This window comes from Onthophagus taurus, chromosome 1, assembly GCF_036711975.1.
Source record: "Onthophagus taurus isolate NC chromosome 1, IU_Otau_3.0, whole genome shotgun sequence".
NCBI lineage: Eukaryota > Metazoa > Arthropoda > Insecta > Coleoptera > Scarabaeidae > Onthophagus > Onthophagus taurus.
This window is the reverse complement of record NC_091966.1, coordinates 8,004,593-8,022,518: the sequence shown is the minus strand read 5'-3', so window position 1 is coordinate 8,022,518 and position 17,926 is coordinate 8,004,593. Positions and strand designations below refer to the sequence as shown.

Below are 17,926 nucleotides of genomic sequence, written 5' to 3'. Positions count from 1 at the left end.
AGAAAGAATCTAATAAAAAGCCATGATTGGTGAGATGACAGAAAATTAAAGATCGAACTTCTAAATAGTTATCATCTACCTTGTGGTAGTTCTTCAGCCTGACTGTCTGGTGTCTTCAATGTGTCCCAATCATCGCTATGAGAAAACGTTTGCTCGTCCCAAAGCACAGCATATTCCTTTTGAAAGTCAGATACCTCTTCTGTACTTAATTGGGAGACCAGGTGATGGAAATCCGATTCCCTCTTTTCTTCTACTTCTGGAGTAGTAAGTTTGGACACTTCAGATAGGTCTTTATCCATAGCTGCTGATGCCATACGTTCAAATTTTCGTTCAACTCGTTTAAGTTTTGCCTCGCTCACGCCTTCTTTAAGTGCTTCCTGTTGTTCTAACGACCCTAACGCTTTCTCTATATCATTCAATTTTTGTTCAATTAAATCAGCATCGGTAAGTTTTTCTGTACCCTGTGCAATATCGTACAATGCACTTGAAGTAAATTGAGTCCCTACAGGAATTACATCTTCGTAATCATCTAAATCTGTTACTATTGTATCGAACCGTTGTTCGGGTAATGTTTCTAGTACACTGGAATGTACGCTACCTCTATGACTATTTATTTCTGTAGAATCGTCCTCTGATTCTAGATGAAATAGAGGTTTACGTTTCTGTGATTTTTCAGAGATTCTAGCCGATGATTCATGCGGTTCAGTGACAATGTATGATTCATCATCACTTGATAACTCATGAGAGCCATATGTGACTTCTACGCAGTACGGAATATCACCACGAGCGATCCTTTGAGATTCCGCCCTTCTAGGCAGAGTAGGTGATGTAATCAAAGGATATATCTGATCATCTACATCAGAAGTCTTTTTCGATTTTTTATCTTGTGAATCTTTAGATTTTCCAAACAACTTTCCGCCCACTTCTGACAAGAAACCGCCAGATTTTTCACCTTTGGATTTTGCATCACCAATCGATTTTCTTAATTCCTCCATTTGCTTAGAAACTTCATCTAAAGACTTTCTTCCATCAGCTTCTGCTGCAATCTGTTCGGTTTCAATAAAAGATGCACTTGCTGTTTTCGTAACATCTTTATCAGATTTTCCAAATATTTTTTTACCAAAAGTTGATACAAATGCGCCAGCACTCTCTTTAGCCGCTAGCATTTCGTCGTGGGCTATATCGATCGTATCTCCTAGTTTTTCACTTGCCTCTTGAGTTTTCTCTTCTGCACCTCCTCTTAATTGGGATATTTTACCTTCTAGTGTTTGCTTTGTTTCTTTTGTTTCTTTGGATATTGATTCTGTTGCTTTATCAATAGTATCAACAGTTTTAGAAACTTGACTAGATGTATTATCTTTTAATACTTCAGCAGATGATATACTTTCATCCATAGCTGATGAAAGTTCGAAAGTTTTTGATTTGATATTATCTTTTAATATTTCTTCCGCTGTTGATGTTTGAATAGGTGGGCTTGCGTCAACTGTAGTTGTTGATTTTTCTGTAGGTTTATCGCTGATTTCACTTCCTTTGGTTTTTTCTGATCCCAAAATTTTGCTACCCAAATTAGAAATAAATGATCCCACACCTTTTGCACCTTTTTTACCTTTACCTTTCGATTTACCTTTCTTTTTTCCTTCAATATCTTCCTCTTTATGGGTAATAGGTTCTTCTGAATGTTTAGATTTATCAGTAGTGAGTTTTGTATCAATAATTGCTGCACCGATGGGAGTAGTTACGTTATCTTTTCTTTGAATTGGTTCAGAAAATTGTTTTTCGATATCTATAAAAGATGAGCTGGACATTTCTACTTGTTTTGGTGAGGTAACATGAAATTGTTGTTGTAGTCTTGCCGATTCCTCGTCAATAGTTTGTTTCATATCTTTCATAAATGTTGCGCTATCTTCAAATTTCCCTTTTCCTAGTTCTGAAATTTCTTCGGCTTTAGATACAACTGTTTGCTTTTGGTGTTCGACGTTTTCTATTTTAGATTTTAGGGAACCGATCATATCATCAGTTTTGCTTTGAACGGATGTTTCTAACTCCTTTGCTTCATCACCAATATAAGAAACAAATGTTGCTGCTTTCTGATTTGCATCTTTTACTTTATCTTTTAGTATATCTCCAATGTCTGATGTAGTGGTCTTTCCTTTGTCGATTACAGTTTGAGATTTTTCGCCAGTTTCTTGTATGAATTGTGACGCTGCTGCTTTACCTTCTTCAATTTTACCTTTTCCAGTATCAGTTAATTCTTGGGCTTTTGCTGTTGCAGATTTAGTTTTATCATCTAATACTGTGGCCATTTCTGCAGATTTGGTACCGATTTCATCCGTTATCTTTTCTGAAGATCCAAATATTTTTTCACCAAGATTTGAAAAGAATGAAGTAGTTTCTTTTGCTCCTTTGTCAGCCTTGTGTTTGAGTTTATCTGCACCTTTTTGTACCGATTCTTTAGTATCTATGCTACTATCTTTGATCTCTGCACCAACTTCTGAAGCTTTTTCACCAAGATACGATACAAACGAAGATGCTTTTTGACTTGTTTCTTTACCTTTGCCTTTCACTTTATCACTAACATCGGTTGCAACTCCTTTTCCTTTATCGATGATTGCTTTAGATTCTGTAGCAATATCTTGTTTTATATCTTTGATAGCAGTTTTAGTATCTTCAATTGTACCTTTTCCTGCTTCTTTAAGTTCTTTAACTTTATCACCCATAGCTTGCTGTTGCTTTTCAGTGTTCTCAACACCTGATTTAATCTTGTCATCTAACTTGTCTGCCAAATCTTTGCCTTTGGCACTAATATCATCTTTTACTTTTTCTCCTGTTCCCCAAATTTGTCCGCCTATGCTAGAGAAGAATGATCCAGTTTGCTTCGCACCTTTTTCTGCGTCCTCTTTGAGTTTATCTGTACCTTTTTGTATCGATTCCTTTGTGTCAGCTAACTTCTCACCAGCTACAGATATCCTATCTTTTATGTTGCTAGAAATATCTGTTGTAACAGCATTGCCACTGTCTTTGATTTCAGCACCAACGTCTGAAGCTTTTTCTCCAAGGTACGATACAAAGGAAGATGCTTTCTGACTTGTTTCTTTACCTTTGTCCTTTGCTTTATCAATAACATCGGTTGCAACTTCTTTTCCTTTATCGATGGTTGCTTTAGATTCTGTAATAACGTCCTCTTTTATATCTTTGACAGCAGTTTTAGTAACTTCAATTTTACTTTTTCCTGCTTCTTTAAGTTCTTTAGCATTATCAGCCATAGCTTGCTGTTGCTTTTCTGTGCTCTCAACACCTGATTTAATCTTGCTATCTAACTTGCCTCCCAAATCTTTGCCTTTGGCACTAATATCATCTTTCACTTTTTCTCCTGTTCCCAAAATTTGTCCGCCTATGCTAGAGAAGAATGAACCAGCTTGCTTCGCAGCTTTTTCGGCGTCGTCTTTGAGTTTATCTCTACCTTTTTGTATCGATTCCTTTGTATCAGCTAACTTCTCACCAGCTACAGATACACTATCTTTGATGTTGCTAGAAATATCTGTTGCAGTAGCACTACTACTATCTTTGATTTCAGTACCAACTTCTGAAGCTTTTTCACCAAGATACGATACAAACGAAGATGCTTTTTGACTTGTTTCTTGACCTTTGTCTTTTACTTTATCAGTAACATCGGTTGCAACTTCTTTTCCTTTATCGATGATTGCTTTAGATTCTGTAGAAATATCTTCTTTTATATCTTTGACAGCAGTTTTAGTAACTTCAATTTTACTTTTTCCTGCTTCTTTAAGTTCTTTAGCATTATCAGCCATAGCTTGCTGTTGCTTTTCTGTGCTCTCAACACCTGATTTAATCTTGCTATCTAACTTGCCTCCCAAATCTTTGCCTTTGGCACTAATATCATCTTTCACTTTTTCTCCTGTTCCCCAAATTTGTCCGCCTATGCTAGAGAAGAATGAACCAGTTTGCTTCGCAGCTTTTTCGGCGTCGTCTTTGAGTTTATCTGTACCTTTTTGTATCGATTCCTTTGTGTCAGCTAACTTCTCACCAGCTACAGATACACTATCTTTGATGTTGCTAGAAATATCTGTTGCAGTAGCACTGCTAGTATCTTTGATTTCAGCACCAACGTCTGAAGCTTTTTCTCCAAGGTATGATACGAAAGAAGATGCTTTTTGACTTGTTTCTTTTCCTTTATCCTTCACTTTATCAGTAACATCGGTTGCAACTCCTTTTCCTTTATCGAATGTTGTTTTAGATTCTGTAATAATGTCTTCTTTTATATCTTTGGCAGCAGTTTTAGCATCTTCCATTTTACTTTTTCCGGCTTCTTTAAATTCTTTAGTTTTATCAGCTATAACTTGCTGTTGCATTTCAGTGGTCTCAACACCTGACTTAATCTTTTCATCTACCTTGTCAGCTAATTCTTTGCCTTTAGCACTGATATCATCTTTTACTTTTTCTCCTGTTCCCCAAATTTGTCCGCCTATGCTGGAGAGAAAGGAGCTAGTTTGTTTCGCTGCATCTTCGGTGTCGTGTTTGAGTTTATCTGTACCTTTTTGTATCGATTTTTTTGTATCTGATAATTTCTCATCAGCTACAGATACGCTATCTTTGATTTTGCTGGAAATACCTGCTGCAGCAGCACTACTAGTATCTTTGATTTCAGCACCAACTTCTGAAGTTCTTTCGCCAAGGTACGATACAAAGGAAGATGCTTTTTGACTTGTTTCTTTACCTTTGTCTTTCACTTTATCAGTAACATCGGTTGCAACTGCTTTTCCTTTATCGATGGTTGCTTTAGATTCTGTAATAATGTCTTCTTTTATATCTTTGACAGCAGTTTTGGTATCTTCAATTTTACTTTTTCCTTCTTCTTTAAGTTCTTTAGCTTTATCAGCCATAGCTTGCTGTTGCTTTTCAGTGCTCTCAACACCTGATTTAATCTTTTCATCTAACTTATCTGCTAAATCTTTGCTTTTGTCACTGATATCATCTTTTACTTTTTCTGCTGTTTCCCAAATTTTTCCGCCTATGCTAGAGAAGAATGAACCCGTTTGCTTCGCAGCTTTTTCTGCGTCGTCTTTGAGTTTATCTGTACCTTTTTGTATTGATTCCTTTGTATCAGCTAACTTTTCACCAGCTACAGATACCCTATCTTTGATGTTGCTAGAAATATCTGTTGTAACAGCACTGCTAGTATCTTTGATTTCAGCACCAACGTCTGAAGTTTTTTCACCAAGGTACGATACAAAGGAAGATGCTTTTTGACTTGTTTCTTTACCTTTGTCTTTCACTTTATCAGTAACATCGGTTGCAACTGCTTTTCCTTTATCGATGGTTGCTTTAGATTCTGTAACAATGTCTTCTTTTATATCTTTGACAGCACTTTTGGTATCTTCAATTTTACTTTTTCCTTCTTCTTTAAGTTCTTTAGCTTTATCAGCCATAGCTTGCTGTTGCTTTTCAGTGATCTCAACACCTGATTTAATCTTGTCATCTAACTTGTCTGCCAAATCTTTGCCTTTGGTACTAATATCATCTTTTACTTTTTCTCCTGTTCCCCAAATTTGTCCGCCTATGCTAGAGAGGAATGTACCAGTTTGCTTCGCAGCTTTTTCGGTATCGTCTTTGAGTTTATCTGTACCTTTTTGTATCGATTCCTTTGTGTCAGCTAACTTCTCACCAGCTACAGATACGCTATCTTTGATGTTGCTAGAAATATCTGTGGCGGCAGCACTACCACTATCTTTGATTTCTGCACCAACTTCTGACGCTTTTTCGCTCAGATGCGATACAAAGGAAGCTGCTTTTTGACTTGTTTCTTTACCCTTATCTTTCAATTTGTCAGTAACATCGGTTGCAACTCCTTTTCCTTTATCGATGACTGCTTTAGATTCTCCAGAAATTTCTGCCTTTATATCCTTGACAGCAGTTTTAGCATCTTCAATTTTACTTTTTCCTGCTTCTTTAAGTTCTTTAGTTTTTTCAGCTATAACTTGCTGTTGCATTTCAGTGGTCTCAACACCTGACTTAATCTTTTCATCTACCTTGTCAGCTAATTCTTTGCCTGTGGCACTGATATCATCTTTTACTTTTTCTCCGGTTCCCCAAACATGGTCGCCTATGCTGGAGAAGAATGAACTAGTTTGTTTCGCTGCTTTTTCAGCGTCTTCTTTAAGTGTATCTGTACCTTTTTGTATTGATTCTTTGGTATCGGCAACTTTTTCTTCTATTGCTGTACCAATTTCCTTTGACTTTTTAGTGGTAAGATCTTTAATGTCTGTTCCTAAATCCTTAGTTTTTTCACCAAGATGCGACGCGAAAGAAGCAGCTGTTTGAGATGTTTCCTTAGTTTTATCTTTTCCTGAGTCAACCGCAGCTTTGCTTTCTTGAACAATTTGTTCCTTCGCATCTTTAACCATTTCTGCTTTTTTAACCACATCTTCTCGTTCTTTTTCAAGCCATTCTACGCTAGATTGTATTTTATCATCTACAATGTTTGTTATTTCGGTATGTTTCTGCTCAGCATCATCTTTAACTTTATCTGCAGATCCCCAGATCATATCACCTATTCCGGATAGGAATGAGCTTGTTTCTTTAGATGCTTTATCCGCATCACTTTTCAGTTTATCAACATCTTTGTTTATCGATTGTTTAGTATCGTCAAGTTTTTCTTGTGCTGTTTTACTAATTTCTGTAGATTTTGCAGCGACAACATCTTTGGTACTGTCAATATCCTCGCCGAGTCCTGTTGCTTTTTCTCCGAGATAAGATACAAAGGAATCGGCTTTTTGAGTCGTTTCTTTGATTTTATCTCCTGCTTTATCTGCAATTAGTTGTCCTTTTTGTTGTGTATCTTTGGTTAAAGAATCCAATTTGTCCTTTCCGGATTTCGCAGTATCTTCGACCTTTCCAGCTACCTTTTGCATTTGTTTTTCACCGCTTTCAATACCGGATTTAACTTTTTCATCCAGTGTGGTTACTGTTTCCGTTGCTTTTGTGCGAATGTCATCACTCAATTTTTCTCCTGATAATAAAATTTTTTCTTTGGTGTCACCGGCTTTATCCTGAATTTGTGTTGTTGTTGTGGTAACGAAGTCTTTTGTTGAAGTTAGCCCATCTTTAATATCTGTTGCAACACTTTTTGTTTTATCGAGGGCAGTTTTTGATTCTTTCGCAGCATCATCTTTTAGATCTTTTGCTACAGTTTGAACTTCTTCGATTTTATTTTTTGTAGCGTCTACAAAGTCGTCTCCTTTTGTAACTACCCCATCGTGTACTTTTGAAACACCAGATTCTAATTTATCGTCAATTGCAGTTATTACTTCTGTAGTTTTACTACTGATGTCGTCTTTTACTTTTTGTCCTGATCCCCAGATCATTCCACCTAGACTTGAAAAGAACGAACCAGTTTCTTTCACCATTTTATCAGTATCTTCTTTGATTTGTTCTTTACCTTTTTCTATGGTTTCTTTGGTGTCATCAATTTTCTCTTGGATTTCTTTACCCATTTCTGTTGATTTTGTCGTGAATAATTCTTGTGTGGTGGTAATGGATCCTTTAATATCTGTAGCTTTTTCCGTTGCAAATTCTTTTCCTTTATCAACAGCAGCTTTAGCATCTTTAGTGGTTTCATCTTTAATCGATTTTTTAGTATCATCAATTGCAGTTTTTGAAACATCCAAAATCTGCTCTGTTTTTGTGGAGACTTTTTGTTGTTGTTTTTCGATGGTTTCAACACCAGATTTTAATTTATCATCGGCTGCAGCTATAATTTCGGTAGTTTTGGTAGTAACATTATCTTTCAGTTTCTCACCTGACCCTAGTAACATTCCTCCAATACCTGAAAAGAATGAACTAGTTTCTTCCGAAACTTTCTCAGCATCACTCTTGATTTTATCAGCACCTTCTTGCATCGACTGATGAGTTTTATCAGCTTTTTCTTGTAATGCTTCCCCGATTTCTTTTGATTTTGTACCAGCAGCTTCTTTTGTTGTAGATAAAGTATCTTTAAGGCCTTCTGTGGTGTCTTGAGCTAGATCTTGCATTCCTTTATTAACATCCGTTGCAATACCTTTTCCTTTCTCGATAGTTGTTGTAGTATCTTTAACAACTTGATCTTTAATATCTCCCATCAATGATTTACCACCATCAACTTTACTTTTACCCAGCTCTGAAAGATCTTGAACTTTTTCTACAAGACCTGCTTTAGTTTTTCCAATTGATGATTCTGTTTCTTCTTTAGCTTTTGAAACAGATTCTAGAACATCTCCTTTAACATCAGATATATTTGTTTTTAAATCTGCCACACTATGTTCAACACTAGTTTTAACATCGGTTGCTTTTGAACTTGCAGAATCTTTAGCTTCTTTAACTTTATCGGTTAAATCTTCTTTCAGTGTCTCTTGTGTTGTTTTAGCTTCTTCAATACCCGATTTTACATTATCTTTAACTTTTTCACTTGTTCCCAATATTTTTCCGCCGAGGTTAGAAAAGAAAGAACCAGCCCCTTTAACAGCCTTTTTCGTTTTTTGTTTAACTTTTCCTTTACTTTTTTGAGTAGATTCTTTCGCCTCATTTATGATATCAGTTGTTGTATCTATCGTAGTTTGTTTTATGTCTGAAATTGTCACATCATCTTTTAAAGTCACTGTGGGTTGTTGAACCCCTCCTATTGTATCAACACTTTCCTTGGTCGTTTCAGATATTTTTTCCACAGCTTTGTCTATTTCCCCTTTTCCTTCTTTCATACTCTGTGATATATCTTTGATAGATTTGTCTAAATCTTCAGCCTGTTTTTGAATTTCTTTTTGTAATTTATCACCAACTGATTGTGTTTTTTTCGAAAGATTGTCATCAAGAACTTCACTTTTAAAGACTATTTCTTGTTTACGCGTTGAAGTTGTTATTTTATCATCTTCTACTTTTTCTGTTGTTCCAAAGGTTATTTCTCCCAAAGTAGAAATTAAAGATGTGCCTTCTTTTTCGATGGTATCTTGTCCACTCTTTACTTTTTGAGTTAAGTCTGTGATGATACCGCCGATTTGTTCGCCTTTTTCTTTTACTTCATCTTTGCCTTTATCTGCTTTGTCTAAAATTTCATCTTTAATACTTTCTTTTGTAGTTGTACTTGATTCCTTAATAGCTTCTTTTATTTCATTTCCTTCTGCTGCAATTTCTTTTCTTAACTTATCAAGTAGTGATTCTCCTTCTTCTGTTAATTGTTTTGTTTTTTCATCAAATTGTTTTTGTGCTTCCTTAACATCTTCTTTTAACTCTTTGTCAATTTCTTCTACATTATCTTTTAATTGCATTTTCTTTTCTTTTAAATCGGTTTTTACATCATCTTTCTTTGCCAGTAATTCATCGGTTCCTTCTTTTACAGCGTCCATTAACGTTTTTGTTTCCACATCCATCACCGAAGATTCCTCTTCTGCAGCTTGTTTTGATTTGTCTTTAGTACCAAATATTTTAGTTCCTAATCCTGTAAGGAAACCTCCAGATTTTTTGCGTTCTTTATGTTTCTTATCCTTTCGTTTGCTTGGTGTTGGTTCTGATGGTTCTTCAGTAACTGTAGTTGCAGTTGTTTGTATTTGAGGAGCAAGTGCATCGGATTTTTCTTGAGATATAAAATCATCACTTTTCTCTTTCATTTCTATTTCACCTTGAGGTTGTATAACTTCAAACGTCTCTAACATTTTATCAGCAACATCAGATATTTGAGGTTCCTCAAGTTTGAGTTCAATATTTTCACTTTTTATAATTTTATCTTTTTCTTGTTGAGCGGTGGTTGATAAATCATCAACTTTTTTAGAAATGGTTTCATCTACATCCTTAATAGCTTCATCAATTTCCATTGTTATTTTTTTCTCAGCATCCGAAAGCTTTTTATCAACATCTTTTGAAGCATCTTCAACAGATTTTTGTGTCTCATCTAGGGCTTGCTCTACATCTTTTGATTTCCCAGAAATTTTATCTCCAAACTTACTAAAGAATCCTCCGGATTTACGCTTTTCTTTCTTTTTCTTTTTATCTTTTTGTTTCGTTTTGTCGAGTTGATCTAAATCGACTGATAATGAGGGAATCTCTGTATCTGATACATCCTCAGTTTCAAGCTTAATTCCTTTCTCGAACTCTGTTATGGGTGCAGTTGGTATTTCTTTGCCGGTTTCGATGACTTTTGTGAGTCCATCTTTAAGTTCTTGAATTATTTCTGTTGAGGTTTCTTTGATAGTGGTAATAGTTCTTACTCCATCTTCAGTTGTTGTTTCCCAAGATTTTTCTGTTACTGTTACATTCTTCTTTAAGTCATCAGTAGTGATATCTTTTTGCTGTGTTAATTCATCGTTTAACGATGTTATTTGATCGTCAATTTTGGTTTGCATTGTGTCAAGTTCTTGAGATATCTGAGTATTTAATGATGCAATTTTTTCTTTCACCTCTTTTTTAGTAAGTTCTTTAGATTCAGAGAGGTCTTGTTTTATATCATCAATTTCTTCTTTAGGTTTTCCTGCAATTTTATCCCCTAATTTACTAAGGAAACTTCCAGGTTTCTTGGATACTTTTGAAATATCTGGTTTTATCTCAACATCTGAAACTTTTTGTACAGAAGTTGTAATGCTTGTTTCTAATTCTTTGTATTCTTTAGTTAGGTTATCTAAAATACTTTCTTGTTCTGGTACCTTTGACTCATCGATTTTGATTTCTGTTGTTGATGGAATTTCGTCTCTAATAACAACAATAACTTTTTCTGTTAGTTGCATTTCCGGTATATCATCAGCTACAGGTGATTTTGCAAAAGCAACTTTTTTCGAGTCCTCTTTTCTTTGACTTTCAACTTTTTCTGCTACCACTTTAACATCGTCGAAACGCAAAATTTCTGTACTCAAAAAATTTTTAGTTTCAAAAATATCATGAACGACTTCTTCGGACATACCAACTGTTTTAGTTGGTTCTGTTTTGATGGTTTCTTCCTTTGATTTTTTGGAGAAGATTCGGAAAGGACTTCCGCTTTTTCTACGTTCTCGTTTTTCCTTCATAGAGGGTTTTTCATGTTCAGGATCCGTTCTTTCCTCCGATTTCCTACTGAATAATCCAAAGATTGATTTTCCTTTAGCTTTATCCTCTTTTTGTTCTTGATAATCTGGTGCAACATCTTTCTCAATTGTTTTACTATCTTTTACAATCGGTTTTACATCTTCGTAGTTCTTAATCTCATCGTTTAAGAAATTATTTGTTAAATGCACAGATTCAGTGAATTCCAAAACTGTTGGAATTGCATCTTTTTTTACATCTTCTTTCGTTACTTTAACTTCTTTTGGTACCTCTTCGCTAATTTTTGTTGTCACGGAGATTTGTTCAGAAGTTGGAGTTACTTTCTTTTCAATATCTACATCTTTTTCGTCTACTTTCTTTTCTTTCTTACCAAACAGACCGAAAAATCCTGATTTTTTACCATCATCAATACTCTTCTCTCTTTTAACTTTACGTTTTTTCTTGTCTGATTCCACATCAGTATCTTCCTTCTTTACGATGGGTTTAACATCTTCGAAATGAGAAATTTCTTGATTGAGGAAATTACTTGTGTTTATCATGTTCTTGACAACTTCTTCGCTAAGAGGTGGTGGAGCGCTTGTGTCGGCGAATTTAATAACTTGCGTTTTAACAATTGTGCTTGTTTGGTCTATTAATTTTGTGGGCCGCTGTGAAACGACGACTTCTTCGTAAGCATCTTCTAAGGGTTTCATGCTTAAAACTGGGATATCATCAGCTATTGGTAATTCGGAATGTTTGGCGGATAATATTTCTTTCTCCATCTTTTCGATGGCTTCATTAATATTTAAAGAAAACTCTTTGGTTTTTGTTTCTTTTGCAGGTGATATCACGAACTTAAAGTCTTCGGTTTCGTAAATTTTCGGCTCCATACTTTTGGTAATTTCAGCAATTGTCATTTTAGCATCAACAGCTATATCAGATTTAATAACTGGAGAAGTTTTAACATCGTCGAAGTTATCCACTTCTAATTTTAAGAAGTCTTTGGTCTCGTTCATGTTTTTGATAACTTCGTCTGATAACGGTGGTGGAATTATTTTTGATGATTTTTTATCTTGCTTATCTTTCTTTGCGAATATATCAAAGAAAGATTTAGATTGATCATCTTCACCTTTTTGTTTCGATTTTTTCTTGCTGGATTGGCGAACGAGCTTCTCAGTTTTCTCCACTTTTTCGGTGACTTCTTCTTCTAACTCCTCTGGGTGTTTAATATCAATGTCCTTTTTATCCTTTTTACCAAAAATTTTGAAAAATCCTGAAGATTTTCCACTATCACTTTCTTCACCAGATTCACTACTATCGCGTTTAATTCCTTTTTGTTTCTTCTCTTTTTTGTGTTCCTTTTGTGGCACAATTTCTTCAGCGGGTTTTGTTACAACCTCCTTAACATCATCGAAATGAGTAATTTCATCGGATAAGAATGCGCTTGTGTTTTTAAGGGCCTCTTGGAAATCTTTGTCGGGTTCTGAAGTTACAACTTTAATTTCCTCGACTTCGGATAATTTTTCTTTAACTTCGGGGTCTTCTTTAACTTTTTTCTCTTTCTTTCCAAAGAATTTAAATAATCCTGATTTTCCTGTGTCACTCTCTTCACCTGATTCACTACTTTCTCTTTTTCCTTTCTTTAATTTCTTTTTCGATTTCTTTTCAGGTGATGATTCATCTTTATCTTTCTTTACGCATTTCACATCTTCGAAATTCTTCACTTCATTATCAAGGAAATTATTTGTATTTGACAGCATTTCCTTAAATTCCTCGGTGTATGGTACTCTTTCTAGTGGTATTTCTAATTTAGGTGTAATGGTTTCTTCTTTTAACTCAGTAATTGGTTTTTCAAGTTTATCTTCTTTAGGTTTCTTATCTTTCTTTCCAAAGAATTTAAATATTCCTGTTTTCCCAGTATCACTTTCATCCCCTGATTCACTACTTTCACGTTTCCCTTTCTTTGGTTTTTTCGACTTCTTCTCAGGGGATGAATCTTTTTCTTTACTTACGACATATTTCACATCTTCGAAGTTCTTTACTTCAGTGTCTAAGAAATTATTAGTGTTCGTAAGTATTTGTTTGAATTCTTCTGTGTATATAACATCTGTTGGTGTTTTAGTATCAATTATTTTGTCTTCTTTAATTTTTTCTTTGGGACCTTCATCTTTCACTTGACTAACTTCTTCTTTGAGAACAATTTCATGCTTTTCTTCAACTATAGGTTTTTCTGGTTTTTCTTTTTCCATTTTCTCCTTCTCTGTTTTCTCTTTTTTATCCTTTCTTCCAAACAATTTGAAAAATCCTCCAGATTTACCAGAGTCGCTTTCATCTCCAGATTCAACGGAGTCTTTCTTACTCTTTTTACCTTTCTTTTTCTTCTTTAATGTATCGTCTTTCTCAACATCCTTTGTTATTACTTCCTGTACGTCATCAAAGCGACTAATTTCATCTGTCAAGAATGTTTCGGTATCTTTTAGTACCAATTTAAAGTCATCTGTATATTCGAGATTTGGTTTAATCTCTTGTTCTTTCTTTTTGTTGTCCAAATCTTTTTTCGGTTCTGCCTTCGTGACTAATTCAGGAATTTTAGCCACCGATTTAATAATAGGTGTTTCCACGAGTTCTTTTTTGGGGGAATACTTTACATCATGAAATTTAGATACTTCATTAGTTAAGAATGAATCAGTTCCATTCATTGTAATTAAAAATTCTTTAGAGTAGACCGGTTTTCCTTCCACGATCTTTGTTTTATCGACTTCATCAAGTTTGATAACTTTTTCTTTTGATTTATCTTTCTTACCAAAGATTGAAAATAATCCTTTCGATTCTTTTTCTTCATCAGTTACATCTTTTTTATCTTTGGTGGCTTTGTCTGGGACAATATGTTCTTTTATTAAAACATCATCTTTAGTGGCAACTTTTTCAGTAATGATTTGGCGAACATCATCAAATCGCATAATTTCATCTTGTAGAAAACTGTCACAAGATTTAATTGCTTTTTGTGATTCTTCAGACTGTTTATCTTCAATTATTGGTTTTAATTCTTCTTTACTTTTTTCTTTAATTCCTTCTTTAACTTCTTTTTTAATTTCTTCTTTTACTTCTTTTTTAATTTCTTCATTAACATCTTTTTTATCTTCTAATTTTTCTTCATCTTTAGTTTGCTTTTTACCAAACAACCCTAAAAATCCACTCTTTTTAGGCGACTCACTTATTTCTTGTTTATCTTTAGATTTCTTCTGAATTTCATCCTTCTTTACAACATCCTTAACATCATCAAAATGTTCAATTTCATCTTTAAGGAAATTAGATGACGATATCATGTCCATTAAAACTTCTTTGTTTATCTCTTTAGCTTTTGGAATAACAATTTCTTTTGGTACTTCAACTTCTTTTCGTTCATCTTTTTGAGGCGATAAAATTGTAACATCATCTACCTTAATTTTGACAGTTTTTTCTGTTGGTTTCGGCGTTTTCTTTTGAATATCATCTAAGGTAACAACTTCTTTAGCAATAATAGGTTCGGTGACAATCTTTCGTTCTACAGTTTGTACTTTCTCAAATATTTCAATTTCTTTTATCGCTTTTTCAGGTTTATCTACATCAGGCGTATAATTTTCAACTGTCGTTTTTACAGTTGTTATAACTGTAATATCCGGTTCATTTTTCTCACTTTTCTCAGTTGGTTTTAATTCAATTTTCGGGAATCCTTTAATTGGTTTTGCATCATCATACGCTTGTACTTCGTTATGTAGAAAATTGTTAGTTTCTACTATCTGTTTAACTACTTCTTCAGATATTTTAGGCTGAGACACAGATTTGGCAGGTTTCTCAACGGATTTATCACGTTTCTTTTTACCAAAGATATGGAATAAACCAGATTTTCGTGATGATTCAGGTTCATCATCAGATATGCTTGAATCTCGTTTATCTGGTTTCTTTTTCGATTTTTTCGGGGGTTTCTTAGTTGGTTCTTCTTTTGGTTTGATAATTTTTTGCGACTTTTCTAATTCAATAGGAGGTAGAGTTGAAACAATAACTTTAACATCGTCGAAATGTTCAACTTCTTGATTTAAAAATTCCGTGGTGTCTTTCATGTTTTTTATTACTTCTTCGGAAAGAATGATTTTTTCGGTTTCATCTTTTATTTCTTTTTTAGGCTTCTTTCCGAAGAATCCGAATAAACCCTTTTTACTTTCAGACTCATCTTCGGATTCACTTTGAACTTTTTCTTTTTTAACTTTTCGCTTATCTTTCAATTCTTCTGAGATAACTTCTCCTTTTGTTTCTTGTGGTTTATCAAGTGTCGTTGATGTGATTTCTGTAGGAGATATGGTATCTTCAATATCGCTCTTTTTCCCTTGGTCTTTCTTCGATTCTTCTTTGCCAACGTCAAGTTTTTCATCTTGTTCTTCTTTTTTGCTCTTCTTACCGAAGATTCCAAAGAAGCCGCCTTTTTTATCTGTACCTTCATCGTCTGATGGATCAGGTTTCACTACTCTTTCTTTAGATGGTTCTCTATCTTGTTTTTCGATTATTTCTTTTTCTGTATCTGAGTCTTCAACGTCTTTTGAGGATTTTTTGACCAAAAATCCAAAGAGTTTTCCTTGCTTTTTCTCTCGTTTTAGCGATTGCGTTCTTTCTTTAATGTCTTGAGGTTTGTATACATTGTAGCGATCATCTGCCCATCCAGAAAAGTTTATCTCATTTTGGATGAGGTTCGTGGTAAGTTTTTTGATATCATGAGGGTCTTCTATATCCTCGTAAATGTGTTCTTTCTTTCTTATAGGTCTTATAGGCGGTTTAGAATTATCGGGTATTGTTTCTTCCATTTGGGTTTTAAAGAAATCTTTAGTTTTAGGTGGCGATGTGGGAGATACAACAATATGAAATTCTCCTCTTTCGTATATTTTTGGTTCTACTCTCTTTGTCAATTCTTCTTTTATTATCACCTGTTTTCCAGGGGTACTACCGTTTTGGATAATATTTGTTGCAGTTTGTTCACTTGTAGTAATAACATCAGTGACAATATCGTTAGCTACAGATTTAATTTCTTCTGATACTGGTGCAATGGGAACTGTCGAAGCAGTTATTTTAAATGGAGGTTCTGAATCTTGAGGTGAACATTCTACAAATGGAATGTCACGGAATTCTGGTCGGTCATCAACATGTAACGGTGGCGGTGTTGGTAATTTTGGTTTACGTGGTGGTCTTTCTGGCGGTTCCATTGGTGGGTGCTTTTTCTTTTTGTCTTTCTTCTTTTTCTTATCTTTCTTTTGGGTCTTTTCTGATTCGGAATCGGATCGATCTTGTGATTTACTAACCATACTGCGTAAAGTTCCAAAGAAGCCTCGTTTAGACTTCTTGTCGTCACTTTTACTCACGTCTTCTCTGCTAGAATCTCTGCTACGAGCTTTTAATTGATGATCGGCATCGTCAATAACGTTTGATTGGCGGAGCGGATCGTTATCGTTCGTAAGCGGTTTATCGGTTTTCGGCGAATCAAGCGATAATTCTTCGGAGCTAGCTAAATATTTCGCGGTCGATGTCGGATGTAGTCCTGCAAGAACATGCGTTTCCAACAAGCAATACTACACTACCAAACCACTACCTTAACCATCTCTAAAGAGAAATATCCTTACTGCAATTTCCAGTTTATGCGGTTAATGCATCATCTTTGTGTCCCCAAATGAATTAGTCAAGAAAAACGTAAGCTAACTACAAAAACAAATCAACCCATGCGTATGAGTGTAGAACGGACAAAGGAAACAAGAGCAACGTTACCTCCTGTGCCGTGGTTTTGCAGTACCCAATCGCAATAGGCTTGAGGAACGGGAATGCTCTGTACTCGGGAATAACATGGTTTAAACGGTGTATTTGCGTATAAATCAATAGGGGTTTTGATTGGGATTAGATCGGTGTTTTCTTCGTAATTATAATGCAATGGAAAATGTTTAGTTGGTGTGGCGTAAATTTTATTGTCCTTCGACGAATTCGATGCTCTAACAAAAACTCTGGGTAAAGTAAAAATGGGAACTTGTTCCTTAGAAGTACACCTTATGTCAAAACAAGAGTCGGAATATTTTTTGGAAAACTTTTCTTTAATGCTTTGCCGAGCAGGTAACGTTTTAGATCTTTTCATAAATATATCATCAGTCTTTTTGTTGTAAGAATTTTCAACGAATTCTTTAACGGAATGAATTTCTATAGCTTCCTTACCGCGCTCTGTGGTTTTTACTAAAAGTTTGATTTCAGCTTTAATAACATTTTCTTTTACGGGATAACGTGGGAAATCATTGACACCGTTACTTGAATCTGATTCGGATTCGTCAGAAATCGTACGATTTATTGGTAGTGGATATAAAGGAACATCAACATCGATTGGTTCATAATTTTTATAATGGGTTTTATTTGAAGTGGAACCAATTAAACTAACATTTTCTTCGTCTTCTTCTGGGACAATACTCAAATTTCTATAAACCCCTTCGTACCAAACATCGGATCGAGGTTGAGACGATGTGTATTTCGAGTGCTTACAAAAATCAATTGGTTCATAATCTTGGATGTTATTTTCCCAACTATCCGTAGATGATTCAGAGCTGTCTTTTAAGCTTTCTTCACTTGACGCTCTTTGATAGTTACTATTAACAAAAATGATACTTTCCAAATAATCTTTTTCGCTCATATCATCTAATAACATTTGGGACTCATCGTGTTCTACTTCCATTATAAGTTTGTCTATCGATTTTTGTATGTGCTCTAAATCGCCTTTATAATTGGTTGATGATTCTTTAAAATCAATAAGATCATAGTTATTTGATAACTTTTGATTATTATTTACATTGCTGAATATAACAGTGGCGAAATCATCATGATTAGAGGGAGAATC

The 17,926-nt window shown here is 34.7% G+C and overlaps 1 protein-coding gene across 8 annotated transcripts in view; it reads right to left on the bottom strand.

Annotated features, from left to right (window-relative positions):
• Window positions 1-17,926, bottom strand: part of LOC111414889 (titin-like) — an 86,082-nt gene that overhangs the window by 11,799 nt on the left and 56,357 nt on the right. For 5 of the 8 annotated variants that reach the window (XM_023046356.2, XM_071196177.1, XM_071196186.1 and 2 more), the window contains one exon: window positions 80-16,597. The exons of the other annotated variants lie outside the window; for them this stretch is intronic. In XM_023046356.2, the coding sequence (XP_022902124.2) occupies window positions 80-16,597 (16,518 nt within the window). The remainder of the gene's footprint in view (window positions 1-79; window positions 16,598-17,926) is intronic. 8 annotated transcript variants of the gene reach the window in all.